This window comes from Corvus cornix, chromosome 4, assembly GCF_000738735.6.
Source record: "Corvus cornix cornix isolate S_Up_H32 chromosome 4, ASM73873v5, whole genome shotgun sequence".
In the NCBI taxonomy this organism is placed as follows: domain Eukaryota; kingdom Metazoa; phylum Chordata; class Aves; order Passeriformes; family Corvidae; genus Corvus; species Corvus cornix.
The window spans coordinates 3,603,420-3,627,874 of NC_046334.1; the positions used below are offsets into that span (position 1 = coordinate 3,603,420).

Sequence of the window (24,455 nt, forward strand, 5' to 3'; positions counted from 1 at the left end):
TTTGCTGCCTCAGACCCTACACGTAATTTGCTAATTTACTTTTTGCAAAACACTCCAGTAAGTACAGACACAGTTCCTGTTAAGTACACAAAGTTAATTTCACATGATAAACAGCTCATGAGGAAGGAGAAAGATCCATGCAGAAGACAAGAGTAACAATGCAATGACTCAATAAAACATTGCTTAACTATTTTTCAAAAAATCCTACAAACTTTAGTATTCTACCCCTCCAAGAAGAATTAGAGCAGGCATAATTTTTTATGAAACATTTGAACATGAAGAGGATAGCACTTGATTGAAAAGGTTGTTGTAAAGATGTTCCAAGCACTAAGAAGAAATATGAAAGAAATTAGAGAACAGGTGTTCCAGTACAGCTACAGGTATGAAAATGTTCATAAAAGCATGATTTAAAAAAAAAACCAAACAAAACCCGACACAATATAATTATTTCAGAGGAAGAAGTCAGAATTTATTTACAGATCAGCCATTGGCAACAAGATTAGAGATGACCCTGGAACAGGAAAATTGTAATACAAAACTAAACCCTTGTGTGCATCTGTAAAACACACATTTGCAGCTCATTCATTGATGAAAATGATGTGTGATGCCTGCAGCACTGAGAAAAAAATATTTAATGCAATTACTTTTCAACATTTTGATGTCTCCTAACTATGTTAAGACTTTTCTTTTGGCACGTAACTATCCATAAACGTGTTTTACCCTGGAAGGGACATGTGCAAATCCCCAAACCCTGGATGTGCTTAAGGATCTGGATAGGTTCTGCCTCCTTTCCCTCCAGGTCGGTGTTTTGTGTCACACCCTGAACCCACCTGCTTCAACCCTTCTCCTCCAAGTTTAACACCTCTTCAGCTCTCTATCAGCTCTCCAGTGTAACAATCTATGTTACTAATATTACCAAAGTGTACTTATAAACCCACATAAACATTCTTCTGCATCATGCCTAGCACATATCCTGTACTGCCACAAACGGCAGCAGGAAACCATTCGCCCCTGGTAGCATTGTTCTGTACGTGCACCATTTATTCTAATTTTAACATTCTTCTGCTACCTCACTTAGGGCTTCCTGTGCCGCACCTGCGTCATTCTCTGCCTGAACTGTGTGTGGAAGACTCTGTTAACATTCACTGCTAGAGATTCTTAAAATATACTATAATTAAAGCTCACAGACCACACTTACTTGGAGAGAAAAAAAGGAACAGAAGAAACCAATATAAATCCTGAGGGACTTCTAAAGATTAGTGGTGAAAAACAAATCCGTGCTGAAGAAAGGGCAGAGGCAAACACGAAAAGCAGAGTTCAGGGAAAACAAAGATATCAAAATGAGGCCATAATCAGAATGAGGTCATAATCCCACTTTGGGACACACAGATGCCTTTGCTTGACTGGCTTTGCAAAGAAGTAATGCAGGCATAAGGACTGAACTGACACTACCCAAAACAATAAGCAGAATGCTTTTTGTAAGTATACAATAACAAGATGCACGAACACAAAATTAGATTTTTAATTACCACGTTAACACACTTTCAACATGTTTTTACCCTTAAGTTTCTAGTGAGAACCTATCAATAAACAGCTAAGAAAGAACTACACAAAAAAGTAGTGCCAAGACACTGTGTGAATCCTAGAACAATGGATCAGATATCCAATTCCCTTTTAAAAAAATTGCACATTCTAGGCAAATTTTAAGAAAACAAGAGGCAAGCAAATATGGTATCTGTTAAAAAAAAAGTATATATATAGATCAGTCACTGGCTATGACATCTTAATGCCTCAAGAAAAAACATTTTATACAAATCCTGTATTAAGTAACCCCAACTTATCAACATGAGTACACAAATGGCCACTGAAAAACGTGGCTGGCCATCCATCTATCTATCACAAAATCTGGACAACATAATGAAAATCTTGCCAAAGAATCACCAAATCAAAAAGTTGGTGAAAAACACTGGAGAGTGAACCTGCTAAAACTGTTTTGCTAGTGGGCTTTTTACATTAGCAATTTAATGGAAGAAACAGTAGCAAAAAGTAATCTGAGGAAAATGTATCCATTTTTTTTAAAAAATGGACACAAGAACAACAAAAATGTAGTATTTAAGGCAGTAAGCTAATTCGATGCAGTGCCTTGTATTCCACACAGTCATTTTGCAACCTGGATTACCTAAAGTAGATGCAGAAAGGGAACTTTACAGGGAAATTATTTAAATTACTATTGCAAAAGATGCTGCTGGAGAACTGAACATGCTCTTAGGCACAGAAGCACTTTTCCATTCCTAGAAGGCTATCAGAAAGGCAATTGAAAGAGCAAAAATACAAGTTGTATCCATTAGCATGTGCCAAGGATTGATGTTGGGTGTGGCAGCAATATCATTGCAAATGTGAAATGTGTTAGCGAAATCTACATGTTTATCCAGGAAAAAGACCATAATAATGGAATATGAAAGGTACTTGAGCAACTAGAAATGTGAGCATTTGTGGATACGGAATTCCTATCTCAAATAACAAAAGGAAACACCCCTCCCTAGCCGAAATAATAGACCAGATAAAAATCAGAGGGGACACGACTTTGGGGCAGTGACTCTGGGGCAGGTGATAGATAAAATAATAATATAGCATCTTTCTGGGCCACATGGAAGTCAAACGCAACTCGGAGGTGGATGTACACTTGTACGGGGTTTGGCTCACAAGCCACTCTCTGCCAGTGCTATTCCATGGGCATCTCAAGGAAAGCCAATGTGCACAGCCAGATATCCTGGAATGAGAACTGGAAAACAATTGCTGGAAAAAACAAGCGCCGCCGCGCTCATTTTAACGGGTTGTGAACTCCAAACCTGAGTACCTGAGGGGCACCCACTACGCCCTTTAAACCGAGGACGGCTGTGCCCTCGAACAGTGACCAGGCGGGGAGGGAGAAGCGGCGTTGTGACAGCCCCTTACCTCGCCGCGGCTCCCCCTGCACCTCCGGCAGGACGCGCGGATCCGATCCGGATCCGATCCCGATCCCGATCCCGCTCCCGCCCCACCGCCTCAGGCGACACCGCAGCCCCTCAGGCGCCCCTCAGGCGCCCCTCAGGCGCCCCCCAGCCTCGCGCCCCTTCCCGCGCGCTCACCGCGCACGCGCGCCGGCGGAAGGCGCGGCCAACGCTCCGATCGCTTCTCCCCCCCGCCCCGCCTCTTTCTCCGTCTCTCCCTCCCCTGGCTCGGGAATATCCGGGATACCGCGCTAGGAAAGCGGCCAGGCTGCCGCCTCACTGCGCAGGCGCGACGGTGCCGGGCCGGGGAGGGGAGCGCGAAGGAGGAGCGGGAAGCGGGGGAAGCAAAAGTTGCCGTGAGGGCGGGGCCGCGCCTGGAGTCGCCGCCGGGAGGGGGCGGGAGAGGAGCTGCGCGAGGAGCCGCCGGGTGAGCCGGGGGTCTGCGGGGACTGAGCCGGGGGTGGGATAGGGGCTGAGCGGCGGGTCGGGCAGGGTGTAAATTGCAGTGGGCAGAGGTTGGCTCGGGCTGGGGATTGGGCACGGTTGTGGCCGCGGTGCCGGCGGGGGAGGCGGCCGCAGTGTCGAGGTGGGGACGGAGCGCCGGGGGACGGGACCGCCACCTCCTCCCGGCTGGAGTTAAATCCCCGCCGGGGCTGCGTGGGTGGGGGTCAGCGGCAGCTCCGGGGCCGCGGGCAGCTTTGCCCCCGCGCGTTGTGTAAGCGGAGGGGCGCGGAGCTGGAGCGGGGACCCCGCGAGCGGCGGTGAGGGCTCCGAGCGAGCCGCGGTGCGCGGTTAATGTTCAACGCGCCCGTTCCGTGCCCACCAGCGAGCTCTCCAGCTGTGTTTCCAGAGGCTGTCTGGAACAGGAAATGCCAGTACAGGTAGTTTGTACAGGTTTGTTTGAAATTTAATCAGTTTGCAGCGTTTTGGAGGCAGAGTTGTTTGCTGTGTGTTCGTACAGATGGAGTTTCAGAGGCATGTGGGTAGATGTATGTAAATGTATGCAAATCACCTGCTTAGCATCTCGTCTAAGTTTACCTATATCCCTTACTTTGGTTTTCAATGCAAATATTTAAAAAATAGCTTTTCAGAGGAACCATGACTTGTTGTCTCAATGTGGATTTTTTTCCCTTCCCGGAATAAGTGTGAGTTTTACATATCTCTACTTAGTGCTTTATTTTGCACATGAACCTCCCACCAAAACCACCAAACCACTTAAGCTTTCTTAACTTTGAAGCTACTAGCATTATTTTAAGAACAACTTAATCGTGCAAACAGTATTGTGCCTGATTGATGATGCAGTATCCCCTTCCACCCCAAGGCAATGGAAAATCCCTTGACTGATTTTATGATTACCTGCTCTTTTCTTATAGAATGAATGGGTGTTTTTTGGCGTCAAAATAGTGAGACCTCATGTTATAATCTGACTATAAATTAACCTTGTCAAATGGTAAATAATCCCTTCTTGCCCTAACAAATTGTTATAAAGTAAGAGGTATTTACTGGTTATTTTTTTTAATCATCAAATTACTTGTATAAAAAGTTATTATTCTTGACCTGTGGTATGTTGACAGTGAAAACACAAAAAATATGCACTTGACTTACATATCAAGCCTTATTAGTGCAGAATATTTTTTGGCCATACAGTGTGCATGATGTGCTACTGACAAAATCATTTGGGTGTGCGACAGGGTATTGGCACTATCATGTGTTTTGGTTACTCTGCGTTCCAAGGTATCGGTAGCAGCACTTGGGTTTTTTTTCTTGGTCAATGCCTCTTGATAGAGTAAAACAGTTTAGTCACTGAGGGGTGTAGTGATGGGAGCAAAACCCATGCACAGAATTCTTCAGAAACTTCATGATTTAAGCAGAAACAAGTTGGAGTTTGTTGGGGCCAGGTTAAGTGATGATGGGTTGAGGCTGGATCAGGATTGTAGATGTGTAGGCTGAGTGAAATGTTTGTAGGAAGGTTTGTACAGGATTCGTTCTTGAAGAAATACATGAAGTGTAGTGATTCAGACGTTAAAACATTCTCTTTTTTTGGTCAAGCCTATGAAATATGCGTGGGTTTAAAGATGATGCTTATGTTACCATTCCTTGTAACTCAGTTATGTCGTTTTTTCCCGGTGACTTAAGAAATCAGAAAGCTTTTCAAGAAAGAGCAGAACTTGGTATTTTGCACTTCTGTTAATGATCAAACAGCTGAAAGGCAAGGCAATTAATCTGAGATAAAAGGGCAAGTGTGAAAATTATCACTGTCAAGATACGTTCTATCTTTCTGAGGCTCAGGAAAGAGTACATTGTAGTTTTTGAAAAAATCACGTGTAAAGCTGTAGGAAGATGAAGAAATAAAAATCTTCTCCGTAGTGTCTGTGTGATGATTCACTGTAAATGCTGGCCTGTGTCCTGGGCCGGGAATTTGTGTTCTTTAAGATCTTTACTCAGAGTTCCCATCGTAGCTATTTCTGAAGTCGGTTTCTCTTTTAACAGATGAGGGAGGCTGAGCTGTGAACCTGTTGTTTTGGTTTTGATGCAAACAGGAAAGTTTTTATTGGAACAGCTTAAAGAAAAAATTGTGCACTTATACAAAAGCCATCTGGGATAGCATCTATGCTTCTGGTTCTCTGTCCTGGAAGGATACAGAGAAGTGTGACGTGCAGGAGCAGTGGTTTGGCATAGGAGGGACAGCTAAATAGGCAAGGGCTCGAGAAGAGACAATAGAATCTTGCAAATAGAAAAGGTCTGGGTTTAAAATCTTCAGGGATTGTTTGGAAGAATTTCTAGAGGAGATACCATCAAATATTCCTTTGTTGTCTTGGGGACTTTTGAGTCAGTAACCAAAGGAGAAAGAATGTGTCAGACCAATACCAGCCAGTGATCATATACTGGTATTGGCCTTTTCTTGTAGTGTTGCTCATTTCATCTTAGGTGTGCTGCAAGTAAGTGCTATTAATGAAGTTTTCTCCCTCTCTGATGTTTAAAATACTGAGAATTTGCATTCCTGTAAACATATTTCTGTGACAGCTTTTGAAGTGAATAGCATGATTTCCAAAGACAGAGACTGGTGGCTACTAAAAGTGTACATGTATCTTATGGTGCATGAAATCTGTTGACAAATATATTTAACGGGGGCCTAAAGGTGGAAGGGGACAGGATCTGTGCAGGGACCAAACAAATTAAGATTCAGCCTCATTGAGGTGGGCGTAAGAGATCACTCCTTTCGAATTTTGGTCTTTTTCTACATTTTTAAAGCAGTTTCACTGTTTATTTATTTCTTTTTTTAAATGTAGGGAAAAATCATTACAACCTCCAACACTGTCACAATACAAATCAGATTTTTGTTCTGTTGACAAAAATTGGCAATTTTAAATGACAACCTTTTGAGCTGAGGAAAACACTCAAATTCTTGCAGTTGCAAGTTGTTGAATTTTTGATGAATTTCACTCTGTTAAGGAGGAGACAGTAACACCAGTCCTAATAATATTGGCTAGTTGCAGAGATCTTTAGTGGTTTCCCATCATAGCTTTATTCTCTCATAATATATTTCAACACTGTTCCTTCACAATTTTTGTTGTCTTGTGTCTAAATTCCTAAGTTACATCAGTTTAGGAATTGATTTTCCAGAATTGTCAGACTGTTGGGTGGGGTTGCCAGGCTCAGCACAGAGGCATGAACTGCAAGCAGAAGCAAAAAGCTGTGTGGCTTAAAAGTAACCCCAGCACTGGGCATGAGAAAGGTTTGCCATTACTAATTTGTGCAACACACTGTGAGCAGTTGCAAAGTGAAGCTGAGAAGATGTAAATAACTATTCTTCAGCCAAATTTCAGGGATAGAAGCAGTCAACAACTTTTGAACTTATTGGCTGGTTTCCACTCAATTTGACAGAAGGGATAGAAGCCTCAAAGATGATTATGTACTTAGAAAGTGCATGAAAAGAGGCAGCTGGCTGGAAGGGAGACCTTGTAAGATGATGTGGGGAGCAAAGTTGGCTTATGCCCCAAATGGGGAGAAAACTGCAAGAACTCAGCCATGAGACAGAAAATTATCAGGAGCCCAGGCATTGGTAGTTCCAGTGTTCACAGAGCCAACTGTTTATCTCATCGGTTTTATCTAAATGGATATCAAAGATGCTTAAACCCAAATGTGCTTGTAGAAAGTGATTGTTTAGGCAAAATATCTGCTACACTGATTCCTAAGCTCCGTCAGTGACACTGCTTCTTACACTGAGGAGTCTGTGCCAGCCGCAGTTACGTGCTGGGGTGTACCAACCAAACAGGTGATAACGTGCAGTTCTGCTGACAAGTGGGTTTGTTGTTCTGAAAGCTGTAAAGGCAAGTGCCAGAAATTTTTGACAGGCATGTATTTTGTCTTGTAAGGCTGCACGACTAAGGGTAGCCAAGTGCTTGATGAGATTACTCGTGACTGAAGAACAGTGACTGAAATTGGGCAAGGTAGAAGGAGTTAGGCTGGTAAATAGACATTGGTTTGAGAGCTTATATCCCTTGTTTAGTGTCTTTGAGACAACTGAGAACAGTTGTCCAAAATCAATTCCTGTAGTCTGAAGGGCAAGAGTATTCCTTTAACTCTCAGCTGCTAAAAATCTTCTGTAGCATGTCAGTAACCCTGTGTGAAATAACTCTTTTCCTAAAAGATTGCACTTATTGAAGACTCAGTATGGTTCAGTCACAAAATGGCTTGGGTTGGAAGGGACCTTAAAGATCATCGTGGTCCAAACCCTGTGCCATGGGGAGGGACACCTTTTACTAGACCAGGTTGCTCAGAGCACCATCCAACCTGGCCTTGAACCCTTCCGGGGATGGGGCATCCGCAACTCACTGATGCTCTGTACTCTGCCACTCACACCTTTGTCAAGCCAAGAACTTAAGAAGAACTGGTAAACCCTGCTGGTTAATAAATGCTTCAGTGCCCTTAGCAACACTGGCTTACCACAGACAAGGAAGAAGTCTTCAGGTCCTAATTATAATGCTATTGACTTGAATTTAGGCTATGGGAGTCTGGTCCAAGTCCCAGTCACCTAAAAGTTCGACCAAACTCATGGGAGGTGAAGCAGGCAAAACTGAATCAGCAGCAGCACTTCTCTGGTTTATGGAACCATCTGTGATGGGGGTAGGCTTGTCAGCAGAGGAATAATATTCTTGCTGTTTTGGGGTTTTTTTCAAATCAAAACTGAGATATTTGTACAATGTAAATTTCAAAACAAGATGCTACTATAGACTTTCTCACCTTAGGGAGAGGCTGTGATGACAAATTAATCCCATTGCTTATGGCACCATTGGAAGGCTCATCTACAGTGCCCCTCTTACTAATGAAAGAGAAGCCATGCACCTTAGTATTTGATGCAGTGGAGAAAAAAGGTGCAGTGGAACTTCTACGTATGAAAACTGTGCAACGAATGTGTTCTGTAATTTATTAGATTAAGATTGTGTGATAGATGGAATTATTTGTACTCACAACTTTGTGGACGTGAAATTAAACAGGAAGCATTTTAATGCAATGGGACAGTAACACAGAGCTAATCCAGAAACATTTTTTAATTAAATTATTGCAGGGAATCATTATAACTTTTCCTGAGACCTAGCCTAACAGCTAAATGCTTGGTGCATGGAGTGTTAGTTCTAGGGCATCCCTGAAATGCAAGAGAAAATTACTTCCTCTAAGTTCTTAGTAAATGAATGCTCTTTGTCATTATCTTAAATTGTTCCGGATGAACTCTTGTTTCCAAAACAACATGTGCATTTCTAATAAGATCTGAAACTGATACACATTTCCAGCTACAGTCTCTTTTCATTTCCTCTTTCTGGGTTTATTGAAGTGAATATAAAGAAAACAAAATTGTTACATGATGTTCTGTCAGGGTCAGTTTCCAGTTAGATTTCAGACTTCTTGCTCAGTGCTGCCACAAATCACACTTACTATCTCCAGTATTATTAAATCAAATTATTTACGGGTGAGATACAGGAACATCAGTAAACAAACAGAACTCATCTGATTATTCATGGGGCAAAAGAGAGTTTTGGTTGGGTTCCAGTTATTGATTTTATTTTTAAACACAAGCAAGTACCAATATTTCTCTTAAATAAAGGGGACTGGTTTTAGGGGTGCAAGACTTCCTGTGGGTGTTTTTGAAAGCAACATAGCCCAGCTGTACTGTGTTAAAGAGCTGTAGAATGGTTTTCTGTGAATGTGGCGTTTCTTGTTCTGAGCTGAGCCAAGTTCTCTTCCAGTTTATACAGTATTCCAACTACACAATTCTTTTTTTGTTTTTTAATGCTCCTCATCAACCTTGGAAGGTTTACACAGTAGAAAAAATTGTAGTGAGAAGCTGCAGGTTTTGAAGTATGTTGATATGTCTTCAGTATCTCACATGCTTGTGAAATCCAAGATGAATCTCTCAGTTGAAACATGAGGCCCAAATTTCACCCTTTTTTTTTTTTTTTTTCTTTCTTTCTTTCCCACATATGCAACCCTAATTACTTTGATTTATTTAAATTCATTCTCTTCTGTGCCATTCCTTCAAATGTTTCTGTGGGTGATGTAGTAATGCCAAACTGGCAAAATAATCCATTGTTGTGAGAGGATCACTGCTTGGGATTTACATGTGGTTGTGGGGATGTTCTGAAAATTGAGTCATTTAACCTTAAACATGCTCCTTCAAGAACTGGAGAAATAACCCTTATTGTTGAAGTTTGAAAATCTTGGAATTGGTTATTAGGGCAGCAACCAGAATGTTCTTGCTTTGCTGTTAGCACTGTTTTTCTGGTTGCTTTGAGAATGCAGCCAGGTTAATGACATATTTATGTAGTGTTTAGTAGGTAGTACAAACTTCTGAAAGCTGAGTACTAGCTGACAATCCGTCTATAGAACTGAAATCAAAACCAACTTAGGTTTTCGAGTGTTGAATAAAAGTATTTGTTTCTTGGTAATGTTTTTAGCAGACTTGGAGATTTAAAGATTGAATATCTTGTGTATTATATGATCTTTTTATAAGCTGTTGCAGATTATTAGGAGAACCTTTACAGCAATTTTATTTTGGTCTTTAGAGATGTATAAAAACTTAGAAGATAATAAATTATGATAGATAAAATAACTTAATTTTTCCACTTTAGAAACCATTTTAAGGTGGTGATTTTTTCTTCTCATCTTTCCTGGCTATTTCATCTGCCTTTAGATTTAGAGGTTGTTTTGGCCATGATCTCTTTTCTAATTTAGGTCTTTAGCATTTTTGATTTTTCTTTTAATACTTTCTGTTTTTTCTTATTTCAGGTTCACTGGAAAGAGAATGAAATAAACATGGAGTCTTCTAAACTGGAATATATTTCATGGGTTACAGTTAGAAGTAAAAAGAACATGGAACAAAATGAGAGAACAGGAGTATAACACCTGAAAAGAACTTTCCAGTTCAGTGATATATATATATATATAACATTCAATATAATACAGCTAATGATTTATAGTAATACTTTATTGATATCCCTGGAGGAAGTCAGTTACTGTGCAACGTGCTTAATAAGAACTTTTATTCTAATGACTTTTAACATGTTTTAACATTAAACTGGACACCTTTATTTATCTTTTTTTTTTAAGACTGAGGGTTAAAAACTTTCTTCAGCTTATTTTTACTGGGAGACTGATCCTGATGGATGGCTGACAGCTGCTCATGGAGAGTGGACTTAAGTCCGTGGATGGTTACTACTGCACAGAGTTGAATGGAATGGCATGACTTTAGAAATATTATTGTAGAACCACCTTCTTTGCCTTGCACCCATCATATCCTTAAATATTTAAGCGTGAACATTGTGATTATAAACTCTAAAAAATAATGGCATGGGTGAAATTCCTAAGAAAACCTGGGGGTAACCTTGGAAAAGTTTATCAGCCTGGAAGTATCCTGTCCCTGGCCCCTACAAAAGGCTTATTAAACGAACCTGGACAAAACAGCTGCTTTCTTAATAGTGCTGTTCAGGTAAGAGAAGACTTCATCTATTAAACATTTTTTGAACAGACTTTCCAAAGTGTGTGGGGGAAACAAAAATGGCAATTGTAGGAAGAAGACACCGTGTGAAGGTAATTTTATTAAGCATTTAATTTTAAGGAATTGAGAGTATTAAATACTTAATTTTGCACAGAATTTTATTTGCATGTATTAGGAATATCTGAAAAACTTCCCTTTTGTATTTGAAAATGTAGGAGTCAAAACTTTAAAACTTTCTGCTTGAATTTTAGAAGTAGCATTTCTGTCAAACATAGCAAAAATTTACATGACTTTTTTTTGTGTGGGGCAACCATTACTACTTGTATTGAATAGGACACTATTTTTATTAAAATACCATTTTCTCAGAATTAGCACCTGAACCTATGATACTGGGGTATATCAGAACATGCACATATAGTGAGAGCTTTGATTCTAATCTTAGGAAAGATTTGTGGAATTAGAGTAGGAGATACGCTTGCTACCAAAGAAACATGACTTGGAATTCTCTTTATAACAAGGTAGTTTTTGTAGTGCTCAGATTTTGGACCTGAATGTTTTTAAATTGTACAGAATTACTTCTCAAACTGGCAGAGGGCTTAATAGAGGCGTAGACTTCCTAAAAATTGGACGACTTGAAAATGGCACAGATTTAAACCTAGGAGATATGAAAGGTATAGCTATGTGGTGTGTATGGTATCTATATATATATGTATTTAAATTAAAAATGTACTGTAGTTTTAGTAGAGTATTTGCTGTTTTGCATGCAGTGGGAGTAGCATGACCTAATATTCTCATGCAGTTCTGCTATTTTCACTTAGGTGCCCTAAAATGAAGCCCTAAGTAATTTTTAGTTCTAGTTTCAGACAATCCTACAACTTCACAACCCAGTGCTGTTTATCAAACGGTGGCAGATGGTTGGTGACTGCCCTTTTACAAGGAGGAATGTGTTCCTTTCTTTTTTTTTTAACCTGTGCTCAACCTTCAGTACTGAGCTTTGGACTTTCATTTTCCAATACATCCTAATTCATTTTAGCTTTTGTATTTATAGATAGGAATATCTTCTCCCCCCGGGATTTGCAGCTGTTGTCTTACTGTGCCTCTTGACAACTCATTTTTAGGGGTTGTATTTTTATTTTTTCCATGGACAACTTTCTGAACTACTTTGTATGTACCCAAGACGTTAGATATTGAAAGCAGTGTAGTGTAGCCAAGCTGTTACTACCTTTTTGCAGGGTATTTACACAAATAAGAGGTAGAAACATACCTGTTTAAGCACCAGGATTATTTTGATCTATGGAAAAACAAATGTAGTTCAGCAATCATTTTAGTAAGAGGCCATAAGAATGTAGTATAGACATAACTCTTATGTAGAGCTTTAAGAAAACTGCTACAATCCCTGTACAGAGTTTAGCTTTGCTGCTTGTTTCCTTGAGAGTACTTCAGCTCTTTCTTTCTTTACATTGTTTCAAAATTTAAAAGACAGATCTGAATCTTAAATGGTGAATGTAAAACTTTCATTTCTGCCTCCACAATTTACCAAACTAACAGAAAAAAACCAGAATTCTTGCAGCAATATTGGTACTTAAGTTGTATGTGATGTGAAATTAGAAAACAATTAAAATCTACTGTATGTTGTGTTAAACGAAGAACCTTCAGAACTGATGACTTATTTTTTCTTTATTTTTGTAGGTATTATGGCAACTTGACATATTTCGACGAAGTTTAAGAGGTTTAACTGGACACGTGTGTCAAGGAGATGCCTGCATATTTTGTGCTTTAAAGGTAAATAAAAAATTCTGCAAGAACCATATTTCAAAATGAGGGAAAAATAATTTAAATCATTATTTTTTGATTTGTGTCTGTATCATACCTATTCCTGGGTGACTGAGGAATTCTTGTGTAAAGGAGCAATTTAAATTTAAGGTAGTTTTTAACAGGTGTTTGTAACAGAAATATGTTCTTGTATTTAAAGAAAAAATTTTACAGTACCCTAATTCTAGTCTGCTTAAACATAAAACTTCTGTCAGTTCAAATGAGTTATGTTGTATTTTAAAATTTCTAGCTGCCTCTTGGAGATATTCCTCTTTTATTTGCATACGTCTGCTTTCGGTCTTTCCCACAGTGTTTGAATATATGTGTGTTTTTTTCTTTACAATAATTATATTACCGTCTGATAAGTGATAAAATTCCTAATGAAAAAATGCATAAGGGTGGTTTTGTGTGCCAAGCACTTGATTTTCTCAGTACATAAAGTGCTGACCCATAGCTTGGGCATACCAAGAGTTTTCAGATTAAATCTTGTTTCTGTTTTAGGGTGACAGCTTTACTTTAGCTTTTGCATCACTTTAAGTCACCTTCCAAAGCCATACACTACCTTCAGCTGCTTCACGAGGCTGCTGTAACTTAGAATGTTGGGATTTTCTTATTTGTTCAAGTATCTGTTTTTGAGGGAATCGTTACTCCCCTGATGCATCTTGTGTAATTTACCCCAATGGCTCACTGTGCCTGGATGTCTTTCATTGCCTGGGCTGACATCTTCCCATTTTGGTAGAATGAATGCTGTACTCCCAAGAGTACTGATACAAAGTGGTATTTCTGCCTATCCTGGAGTTGGTTAGAGTGGGATTTTTTTTAACTGCGTAGTTGTGATCTTTAATTCCATGTACTGACCTCAAAAAAGAGTAGTTAATTCATTTGGAAGTATCTGTCCCCAGCTGTTCTGTACTCCACTGCTTTTGCTTTCTTGGCTCTTTAGAGGTGCTGGTTGAGTAATTCTGTTTGTTCTGCGTTCAGAATCTTGAACGTTTTCATTTCCATGCAATATATACACTGGATGAAGATAAACAGTGACTTGTTTGTGACTTGGGTGGGTTTTTTTGGCTGGGTTGCGTTTTTTTGGTGGTCTTGGGCTATTTTAACCCTTCTTACCTGTTCAACAATGAAGGACATTTTATCTGTGTCAGCCTCTCCTATAAACTAAAAGCACAGCTAATAAATTCTGGGACTTTGACTATGCAGGCCACTAAACGGAGCATACCTATGTGCATCACTGCTTATCTGTACTGGTTTGGTTTTGGTTTTTTTTTTTTAGCAGGACATATAAAGCTATGTTTCATACCAAAAAATGACCTAGCAGCCAAAATGGGAAGGGATAAATGTTTTCAAAGCAGAGCTGTTAAAAACTTCATTTTGAATGTTTACATGGAGATAGTGGCTGAATTTTTGTCCGTAGTCCATGCTTTTTGTTTTGAGAGGGAAGATCAAATATTTGAGAGACCCCCTGGAATGCATCATGGTTAAAACACTACTTTTTGTTAGCACTGAAACTTTGCTTATCTGTTATATCTTTGCTTTCTATCTAACAGATTTTAACCATAGGAAGTCTATGTGAAGAATGCATATTCTTATTTATATTTTACATGGCTTCTCCTGACTTGCTTTGTCTTTAGTCTCTTCAGCTCTCCTTAAAGTTTGACTTAGAATTCTTGACTTGGGAATACACCTTTAAATATCTGCAAATCTGTAATTCATTTAATAGCTTTTAACTTTCAGTTCTTTTCAGAATCAACCTCCCTTACTTGCTAAATCATGAGCTCACTTGGATGGGTATTTCTGCCAAAAAGAAAAGTAGCAGCCAACTCTCTCTTCTGGGAAATGAATTAAAAACCAAGTGCAATTTATTATCATGTTCCAGAACTGCAGATATTGACCTTTCCTCTTGTTTTATGTGCACTGATTCAGCACTGAGCTAGTTTCATAGCAAGGATTATCGGCATTCTATCTTGTTTATGGGAGGTTTTGCATATCCATAATTTTAATAAAAATATACTCCCCTCCTAAGTAGTAAATATTACATTATATAGTGAATCATGAATGGTATTACATTATGCCCTAAGAAATACACACCTCTGTAAACATGAGATACATATGGATGAACTGCTATTCCAGTGGCCAAATTAAAAAAGCTATATAGTTATATACAGAACAGGGCTTGTGTTTCTTCTGGGAGCACAAGTCAATCACTTGTAGTTTTATATCCTGTATGTTGTTGTTCTACAGGTTCAGTGTTCAGTTTGGTACAATAACTTCTTATAGAGGAATCAGTAGCAAAACACAGAAGCATAGTAATTTGAAGAAAAAACAGTAATTATGAAAGGTACATGGGTCTGTAAGCATTATAAATATAAATATTTTACATATTTATGCAAGAAATTATGTATTTGTGTAGAACCACGATGTCTAGCCAAGTGACTAATGAAGCTAAGTAATCATTACATTTCTTCCTAGGCAATCTTTTCACAGTTCCAACACAGTCGAGAAAAAGCCCTCCCGTCAGATAACATGAGACATGCCCTCGCAGAAAGCTTCAAGGATGAGCAGCGTTTCCAGCTGGGATTCATGGATGATGCAGCAGAGTGCTTTGTAAGTGTTCTTTGTGAGAGTTGAGTAGAAATATGTTAGTTTAGTGGGTTTGGTTGTTCCAGGCTCATGGGTAGGATTCAAATAATATAATCCTGCTGAGTTTCTTTGTGCCAATTTAGGGCAACAGACACATGGAGTAAGTGTCAGGTAAGGGGGATGGAGGACCCTTGCATTTGTTCCATGTTTTCCTCCCTTAACTCTGTAGCTCAGGCAGAGCAGGAGGTTGGTGAGGATGGTGAACTCTGAATCACTACTAGAAGTGTTGTGGTGGAGAGAAAGGTTATCAGGAGAAGCACCTATGGATTTGAATATATAGTCTGTTCCTCCAAGTATTGAATCACTGGCTGTTGAGATACAGTGTGTTACAACTGGCCAGCTCATTGCTGAATTTTGCTGCAGAAGAGATTTCTATTTTCTTACCCAAGAGTGAATGAGTACTTTAAGATCTTGCTGTAGTTACCTTCTGCTTCAGTGAAGTGTCTTATTGGAAGACACAAGCCATGGATTGTGGCCTTTAAAGGTAACTTGAGATGGCACGGAACTCTGGTAAAGGGATCTTCCTAAGAGGTCCTGTGTTAGACAATGAAAATGTTCGCCTTGAACACCTCCAGTATTAACCTTCAGACACAGATCTGAGGGGCAGAAAATACGAGTGCTGCTTTGGTTCCTTTCAGCTTTGGACATCCTTTGGGACTATCCCCAAATTAATTGTTACCTGCTAGATTTTTTCTTCACATACGTAGGAAAATCCAGTGGAGAACTCCTGAAAGAGGCTGTTTGAGATCTTGCAGTCATGAAAGAGAGCCTCTTATCACTGCTCCATCTATGCAAAATGCATTTGGACTCCTGAACTAATCATCTGTCTGATCTACCTGAATAGATTCACTTCTTCCCATTACCTCTGGTATTTTTGGCAAAAGGAAAAAATGGCCTTGCTGATTCAGGGGACAAACTCATTGCAGTCATAGGGAGCCAAGGGGCGTAGTTGGAGTATTCAATTGTAGTGTTCCTTGTGTGTTTTGACTTCATCAGTTCAGTTTACATTTCTATTATTATTCCTTTTTAGGAAAATATCCTTGAGAGGATTCATTTTCACTTAGTGCCAAACAGTGAAACAGATATGTGCACTTCAAAATCCTGTATTTCTCACCAGAAGTTTGCTATGACGCTGTATGAGCAGGTCAGACCTTCATTTGATTCCTTTAACAAATACCTTGTTTTCTCTGTCCTGAGTAAATAAAATCCAAAGCATTTTTATTTTTGTAGTGTGTGTGTCGCAGTTGTGGAGCATCATCAGATCCGTTGCCTTTTACGGAATTTGTGCGTTACATTTCCACCACAGCCCTGTGGTAAGAGCTTTATTCTTGTTACTTACTTTTCTATGTACACCCTTCTAATATTAAGCAAAGCATGCCAGAGAAGGCTTTTAAGTGCTAAAAATGAATGTGTATTCTTTTTGTTGCAACACATTTTTGAGATACTGTCCAAAAATAGCATTTGGATTTCAAAAGCAAGATCTAGAGAGAGCTTGACAAAAACATTTGTATCACTACTGTTTTACCACTGTGTGTTTTCTTTTTAGTTATACAACATAGTTAATTGAGAGTTGACTGAAACCTGTTACTCTTTAGAAGGGAGACCCATAGTTATGCAATTTACTTTTTGCAGTAATGAAGTAGAAAAAATGATGGAGAGACATGAACGTCTCAAGCCGGAAATGTTTGCAGAATTGCTGCAGGCAGCAAATACTGCTGATGACTACAGAAAGTGTCCTGTAAGTAAACAAAAATGTTACATTACTTTAGGATACAAAGGCGAAATTTTTAGGATATTAAATCAGGCTAGAAGTATTCCTCTAAAAGCAGGGTTATGTGTTGCTGTTTCAGAGCAGCAAGCTTAGGGTGAACAAAGCCCTTGAAGTTATATTTTATTGCTCCAGTTATAGAGATTTCTGCTTTAAGGTGGTGATTAGAAGTTAAGCTGTAGTCTTCATCAAAGTGTTTTTATGATGAAGAATGTTATCCTTAAATTGTTAGAAACAAACACCGTAACTAAATTTTGGAATTAAAGACATTGCAGAGTTTTTTTGTTGAACTAATTCTTGTGTAGTGACTCACCTTTGGACATCCAGTTTTTAAATACTTTTGTTTTCCCTCCCATCATGGTTTTTGTTTCCTTTTTTCTAGAGTAATTGTGGTCAAAAAATAAAAATTCGTCGTGTTCTTATGAATTGTCCTGAGATTGTAACCATCGGTTTAGTCTGGGATTCAGAACACTCTGATCTGACAGAAGAGGTTATGCGGAATCTGGCAACACAGCTTTATCTTCCGGGGGTATCTGACCTAAAGCTTACTTTTTGCTTTTTCTAGAATTTAATTTTACTTTTTCTTTTACATATACGAGAATGTATACAAAATAGAAATATTCATATGTATTTTTTATAAGCACAACTTAACTTTATAAAAAGTTTATATGTTTATATAACGTTTTTCTACTTTTACTGTTCTTTATGATGTGCTGCTTAATGTAGTTTCTCTGAGAGGAAAAAGTCCCATTGGAAGTGTTTTGTCCTTAAGTACAATGATTAATGTAGGAGACTTCCTGGTTGAAAATCTAGGAATATCATTTTCAGTTTGACACTGTGGAATTATTCCAGAGCATGAATATTTTACTCTTTCAAGTATGCAAAAAAAAAAAAAAAGTTAAAATAGATGTAGCAAGTGCAAAAATCAGTATTTATACTCAGGAAAAATTGTGTAATACAACAGGACATTAAATACCAGCTGCCTTGGTGAAATGCCAGTAGTAGGTCAGGAAATTGAGGCTGTGTTTTACACATGTTTTAAAATATGTAATCATTTTTACAGCTGTTTTATAGGGTTACAGATGAAAATGCCAAAAACAGTGAGCTTTTTCTAGTGGGAATGATTTGCTACACGAGCCGACATTACTGTGCCTTTGCCTTTCACACCAAGAGCTGCAAATGGGTGCTGTTTGATGATGCTAATGTAAAAGAGGTAAATATTGGCTGTACTCCTACCAAATTTTGGGATCTTTTCTGGAGAGCATTCTTCTGACACCAATGTTGAAGAAAGTCAAATCAACCTTCTTATTTTAACAAACCTTCAGTTTTGTAAGTCAGTTTTTTTAAAATGACCTTTAGAATTTATTTCAGTGCTTTATGGCTGTGCCGTACAAATGCTGAGTGTTTCAGAATGCTCATGCACTTGTCTATTGTTGCATTTGTACTTCTTTTAAAGAAAGGAAGATACTGCCAGCTGTATCCATAGGAGTGATGATCTGATTGTTAGCCCATGTAGAACTAGTTCTATCTTTTTGTTGCAATTTCTGTAAACCACTGTGCTAAAATGTTGTATCTTCATGTACATTTGGAATTAGGCATTTGGTGTCACTTGCTTAATGAATTACTCTTTCCATATTTGGGTTCAGCACTGTTGATAAAGTTTTGGGGTTTTAGTTTGCTGGTTTTTTTCTTAGATTGGAACAAAATGGAAAGATGTGGTGTCCAGGTGCATTCGGTGTCACTTCCAGCCATTGCTGCTATTTTATGCTAACCCAGATGGCACAGCTGTGTCTCCAGAAGATGCACCAAAGCAGATTATTCACTGGTCTCAATGCAAGGCAGCAGGAGGAAATGGGGAAGACCTGGGTAATTATATGTATCTTTTTTTTTTAATAACAGTGTCAGCTGTATTTCTGAAACGGGGATTATAAAGGAGAAAAAATGGATTGGCTGCTTTGTTCTGAAATATTTTTATCAATCATTATCTAAAGAGTCACAAAAGAAATTAGTGTGTATGCTCAGTATTAGACCTGTTAATAAGGGGATACAAATTAAGACTATTGGGTAATGGGAAAAAAAGATCTTCTATTGTAGATTGTTTGTAACCACTCAGAACTTCATTAATTTCAGAAGAAAATTGTAGACTACTTGTATATGTGGGTGTTCTTACGTGTGTATTGAAACATTCAAAATACCTTTGATAAATTACATTAAAGGAAACTTTACTTAAGCTTTGTGCACATACTGAGATTTGGAGCATGTGTGTTTGTATATTTTTATATATATATACACACAGAGCACAGTTCAGAATTTTGGGAAAAATCAGAAGGAGCTTCAGGAAACCTTTTTTCTCTCACATTCATATATAACAGGCCTCGGTATGTAAGAATCCAGTCTTTTGGTTCTGTAGTTTGTACCGCTGTCTTGGGTTGGCTTTTTAAATTTAATACTGAGCATAATTTACAAGTAACTTAAATAAAAGCCAAATTGTATTTGACTTGTTAGTGTTCACATCATGTGTAGCAATAGAACATAGATTACTTCAGGGACCAAAGAATTGAGAACCCCGTTTCACTGCAGGCTACCACTATAAATGCGGCATTATATAAAATATTACAGAACCCTATTGCCTAGTATATTGAAATGTAGTGTGGTTTCTGGTGATGTTTCTCTTCTGGCTTTTTAATCCACAATTAAAAAGCTTTCTCTTTTTTTTTTTTTTTTTTTTTTTTTAAATTTAGATATTGGAAATTTAAATAAGGAAGCCTTTTATTTCTAAAGATAAATATGTTGTTTGACAGGATTTGAAAAGCATTCTGCTGCTAGATCAGATCATGTGAAAGAGAATGGAATTGGAGACTCCACTAATCAAAGGAGTAATAAAAAACTTCAGCCAGATAATCCAGCATTCAGCAGAAGCCATATTCAAGCAAGTGGTGGTAGAGGTCCAGGTATGTATTCCCTACTCCCACCCCCAAAGCACCGAACGGGGTATGTCTTATTACAAAATATTTCAATTGATAGCATTTCAGGTGGGTTCTAACCTCAGGACTAAGGGAAGAATTCCATCATTGACTTAGTTGTTATTCAAAGATTCATTCAATGTTTAAGTAATATCTGAATATCTGCCATGGAACGCTAACTTTTCCAGAGAACTGTAAATGCAGAATATTTACTACCCTTGTTATTCTTTAACTAAAGTGGCTCTCAAGGCCTTGTTCCATTTCTCAAACATTGTCAAGCTTTCCAGTAATGTGGTTGATTAAAAGGCACATTAGTGATTTGAGGCTGAGGTGTGGCTCTGTGGATCACTGGCTACTTGAGGAGTGCTTTTCCCCAGCAGTACTCACGTGGTATCAGCTTTATTTGTAGTCCTGTGTGTTAATGGACTTGATCTTATGGTTGAAAAGAAATCTCACGGTCTTAATCTGTGTTAAATAATTCATTTAGTCTGTTTAAGTAGTCCTAACACTAAAAACTAAATCTTACAGTCCAAATATGTGTTTTGGTGATGAATGACTTTTGAGTAATGGTGTTTGACAAGAAGTATTTTTTGCAGCCAAGTTAGGATACAGTGATCAAAAGGACAGGCTAAAGGACTTATCCAGAGAGTGTGCCCAGAAAGCTGCTGACATGAAAAACTTCACATCTTTACGAAAAGATGCAGACAGAGGACCAAGGAAAGAGTCTGGCAGACAAAGAGGTACATTTTAAAAATATAACCAGAGAACAGTTGATTGAAAAACTTGTAGTGTCAATGCTGCTTGTGCAGATTTTTTTCTCCTTTTAAGAGACCACACTGTAAGATTAAAGTTTCCCAGTTTTCAGTATTCTGAAATACATACTGGATTTTTAGAGATACTGTAAGAGACTTTAGGACTGTAACAATATCTGTTAAATGATTGCTTCCATCCTGGAAGTGTCTAAGGCCAGGTTGCATGGGGCTCTGAGCAACCTGGTCTGGTGGAAGGTGTCCCTGCCTGTGGCAGGGCAGTTGGAACTTGGATGATTAATAAAGTCCATTTCAACACAAATCATTCTATGAAATATTAATGAGAACTTTAATGGAGCTTTTTTTCCTTTTTGTTCTTGCAAGACTTGCTGGGGGAAGACCGTTCCAGTGCTAAGTCAGGGTCTCCTCCGGTTGGAAGTGGACTGAGGCACTGCCCAGATCAGCGGATCTACAGCAGCCAGGGAAGGGGCCCCTACAAGCACGACAACCAAGCACCTCACCAAGCAAAGCTTTCTGCACATGTGCTTGGATCAAACAAAACAGAACCTTTTCCTGCTGGAGAGAAACCAGTGACAAGGACACGGACCAATGGCATCACTGGCTACGATACGGACACCAGTCAAGACTGCAGGGACAAAGGAAGTATCAGGAGCAGGAGTAAAGGTTGGAAACCAATGCGAGAGACACTGAATGTAGACAGCATTTTCAGTGAGACTGAGAAAAAACAGCACAGCCCAAAGCACAAAGCAAACCTGAGCAGTAAATCTAAGCATGAAAAGGAGCGGAGCTTTAATCACTGGCCAAAGGAAAACCAAATGCAGAAGGGTTTAATGACTATATATGAAGATGAGACAAAACAGGATACAGGAAGTCGAAGTTCACTGGATTCTGAGGGAAAAGGGAATGCTGAAAAAAGCAAAGGATTTACAGAGAGAAAACTCCATGGTGATAACTGGCAAATTCAGAGGACAGAATCTGGGTATGAAAGCAGTGACCATATCAGCAACGGATCTGCAAATCCAGACTCTCCTATTATTGAAGGAATCAATACAGCAGATGCCAAGATTGTGAAGGAAAGTGCTTCCTGCAGGTAATGCTAGTGCTCTTTGAGCTTGCATAGGTTGTATTTATGGAAAAATGACCTGTTCTAAAGTTTGTGTTGTTTAAAATCAAAACCACCCAGGAAAACATGCTTTGCAACTTGCTTGAAGTCAGGTATGTGGAAAGCTAAAGTGTATCTAGAAATAAGGGTGTGGGCAATTAAGTGTTCAATTTACCTTCGCTCTGGTTCTGTTTGGGAGGTGCTGAGCCAGTCACTGAGGCCCTGAGCCTGAACTGCTAAGCTGTGCTGAGGGCAGGGTATGTTCATTTGTAATAATTGCTACACTCTTACGAGATTTTTAGACTGCGTGTAACTTTCCATCTGTAATGGAAAAAATACAGTGTCCATATAAATCACACCTGTAACATTGGTACAGACAGGCCCTGAAAAGGGGATGGGAATGGCAGTAGGTGAATCTTGGGTGCTGTTACCAGTCACAGTGCAGAAATTCAGTTTTCTAGATCACCTTGGACACATACTGATCACTTGGTAATTGACTGACCCGTTGGAAATAAATCTTTGCTGAAAAGTGTAAAATTACTAAAACTGGCTGGACTTGATGATCTGAAGAGGTCCATTCCAACTTAAATCTGTGATGCTGTGAAATAAAGTTATAATCCTTCCCCATGAAGTTTTCAGTATTGTGTATCTCAAACTGTATGTGGAATGTAGATCCTTCTAAAACCCATTCATTCTTGTTTCAGATCTTGTTTATATCCATAAAACGGAAGAGCACAGCTGGGAGCCCAAGCCTAGTCACTTTGATAGATCTAATTTGATGGATCCGAGCAAATTTTCAGGCATATATTTTCATGGCAACCTATTTCACAGGAAAAGAGAATGGCAAATAGGATATGAAAAGGCCTTGACCTCCCTTCCCTTTCTCCCACTCTTTCCCTCCCACCAAACTGTACAAAATCCCACTATGCAAAAACCTGATGGGCTTTTATTGGCTAATGACATAATTATGTATAACACTACTCCAACTCATGGTTTTATTTTGTGTTTGACAGGTGCCTCAAACAGTGGTTTTGACAGCTTAAACTCATTTTTAAGCATGCCCATGAGGCAATGGGACACCCAAATGTGTCATTTTGTGAGAGAGAATATGATAAATTTAAAACAGCATAGTTCATTAAGAAGCTGCTTATGCTGTTGTTTAAACTTTTGTCAAATAAAGAAAAAAACATACGTTATCAAAATACAGCTGACTTCCTGGGACTTCCAGAAGTGCTTTATATGATTGGTAATTTCAACTGGCTGGCAATACTTACTAGTTTCCTGCTAACCTTTCAGACTCTGTCTCATAAACCCAAGAATATATAAACTAATTATTTGAAAGTTCTTCTAGAAAGTGGAAAAAAATTACTGTTTTGTTTTTAACTCCGTTCTTCATGTTTCTTTCAGTATTTTTCTTGTTTTCCTGTCCTGTCAATAAGAGGGGTTCTTTTAATTGAATTCTTGCCACTGTGTATCTCTTCCCTGCCTTACTCTTGTGGAAGGTAGGAGTTGGCAGGGTGTTTGTCAGCTCCCTATCTGGATTAGTCATGCGTGTTTTCTGCTTATCTAAACCAGCAAGATTTAGTAAATCCTCTGATAATTTTTTTTTCTCTCCTTTTGGGTTGGCAGCTGTGATCTTCCAGTTTTATTCCAGTTTGAGGGGAAGAATAATTAAATGAAAATCTCTAGGAATGAGATACCAAGTGGCAATCACAACTTCTAATGATATTTGTTATCAAAACAAAGTATTAACGAATAGCAAATTATCAAACTAGGAAAATGGACAAGATGGAATGCTGATTAACAGGTTACACTTACTGAAGATATTGATACCTACAAATAAATTGGATTGGATGACCAGTGGTGTCTGTTCCACAGTTTCAGTGTTGTAATCCCATATGTGCTTCTTTTACAGTGAACAGAACTTGCCAACCAAAAAAGCTGACAGTGTGTTACATTCAGCACCTGAGCAGAACAGAAACTTCCATGGTAAGAACCCATATAAAAATTAAGTTTTCAGAAACTATCGTAGATGTACCAGAATTTCTATTCCCCCAAACCCCAAAAAAACCTAATACAAATGACATGGTAGTTTGGTTCACTCCCTGTGGTTTCCCCCAAAAAATTTCTAGGAGCTTCCTTGGAGGATACTAAGCAAGACTTTTATTTTTTTTTATTTTAAGATATCTGGGTGGACTGTGGCACCATTTGTTTTCCTCCTAGATATGAAGCAGTATCAGGAAGAAACACTTGTAATAAGGAAGTCCACTTCCTTTTACATACTAATATGTCTGCTGGGGTTTTATAAAGTTGATAAATGCCTTGGCATATAAGTATTATAGGTCAGTCTGAGGCCAGCCAAAATCATTATCTGCTGTTGCTGAAACAATGGGAGGGTGCTTGTACAAAGA

The 24,455-nt window shown here is 38.7% G+C and overlaps 1 protein-coding gene across 2 annotated transcripts in view; it reads left to right on the forward strand.

The window, feature by feature from the left end:
* Positions 1 to 3,317: 3,317 nt before the first annotated feature.
* The window catches only part of USP53 (ubiquitin specific peptidase 53), a 29,987-nt gene continuing 8,849 nt past the window's right edge, over positions 3,318 to 24,455 (forward strand). Inside the window, exons 1-14 of one of the 2 annotated variants that reach the window (XM_010406434.4) lie at positions 3,318 to 3,417; positions 10,275 to 10,974; positions 12,673 to 12,765; positions 15,271 to 15,405; positions 16,472 to 16,585; positions 16,672 to 16,754; positions 17,074 to 17,179; positions 17,592 to 17,738; positions 18,273 to 18,422; positions 18,904 to 19,075; positions 20,011 to 20,160; positions 20,769 to 20,912; positions 21,306 to 22,032; positions 23,960 to 24,033. In XM_010406434.4, the coding sequence (XP_010404736.3) occupies positions 10,831 to 10,974; positions 12,673 to 12,765; positions 15,271 to 15,405; positions 16,472 to 16,585; positions 16,672 to 16,754; positions 17,074 to 17,179; positions 17,592 to 17,738; positions 18,273 to 18,422; positions 18,904 to 19,075; positions 20,011 to 20,160; positions 20,769 to 20,912; positions 21,306 to 22,032; positions 23,960 to 24,033 (2,239 nt within the window). In that variant the 5' untranslated portion in view covers positions 3,318 to 3,417; positions 10,275 to 10,830. Of the gene's footprint in view, positions 3,418 to 3,724; positions 3,872 to 10,274; positions 10,975 to 12,672; positions 12,766 to 15,270; positions 15,406 to 16,471; positions 16,586 to 16,671; positions 16,755 to 17,073; positions 17,180 to 17,591; positions 17,739 to 18,272; positions 18,423 to 18,903; positions 19,076 to 20,010; positions 20,161 to 20,768; positions 20,913 to 21,305; positions 22,033 to 23,959; positions 24,034 to 24,455 lie in introns of those variants that run through there. The other variant, XM_010406435.4, reaches the window with a different exon arrangement.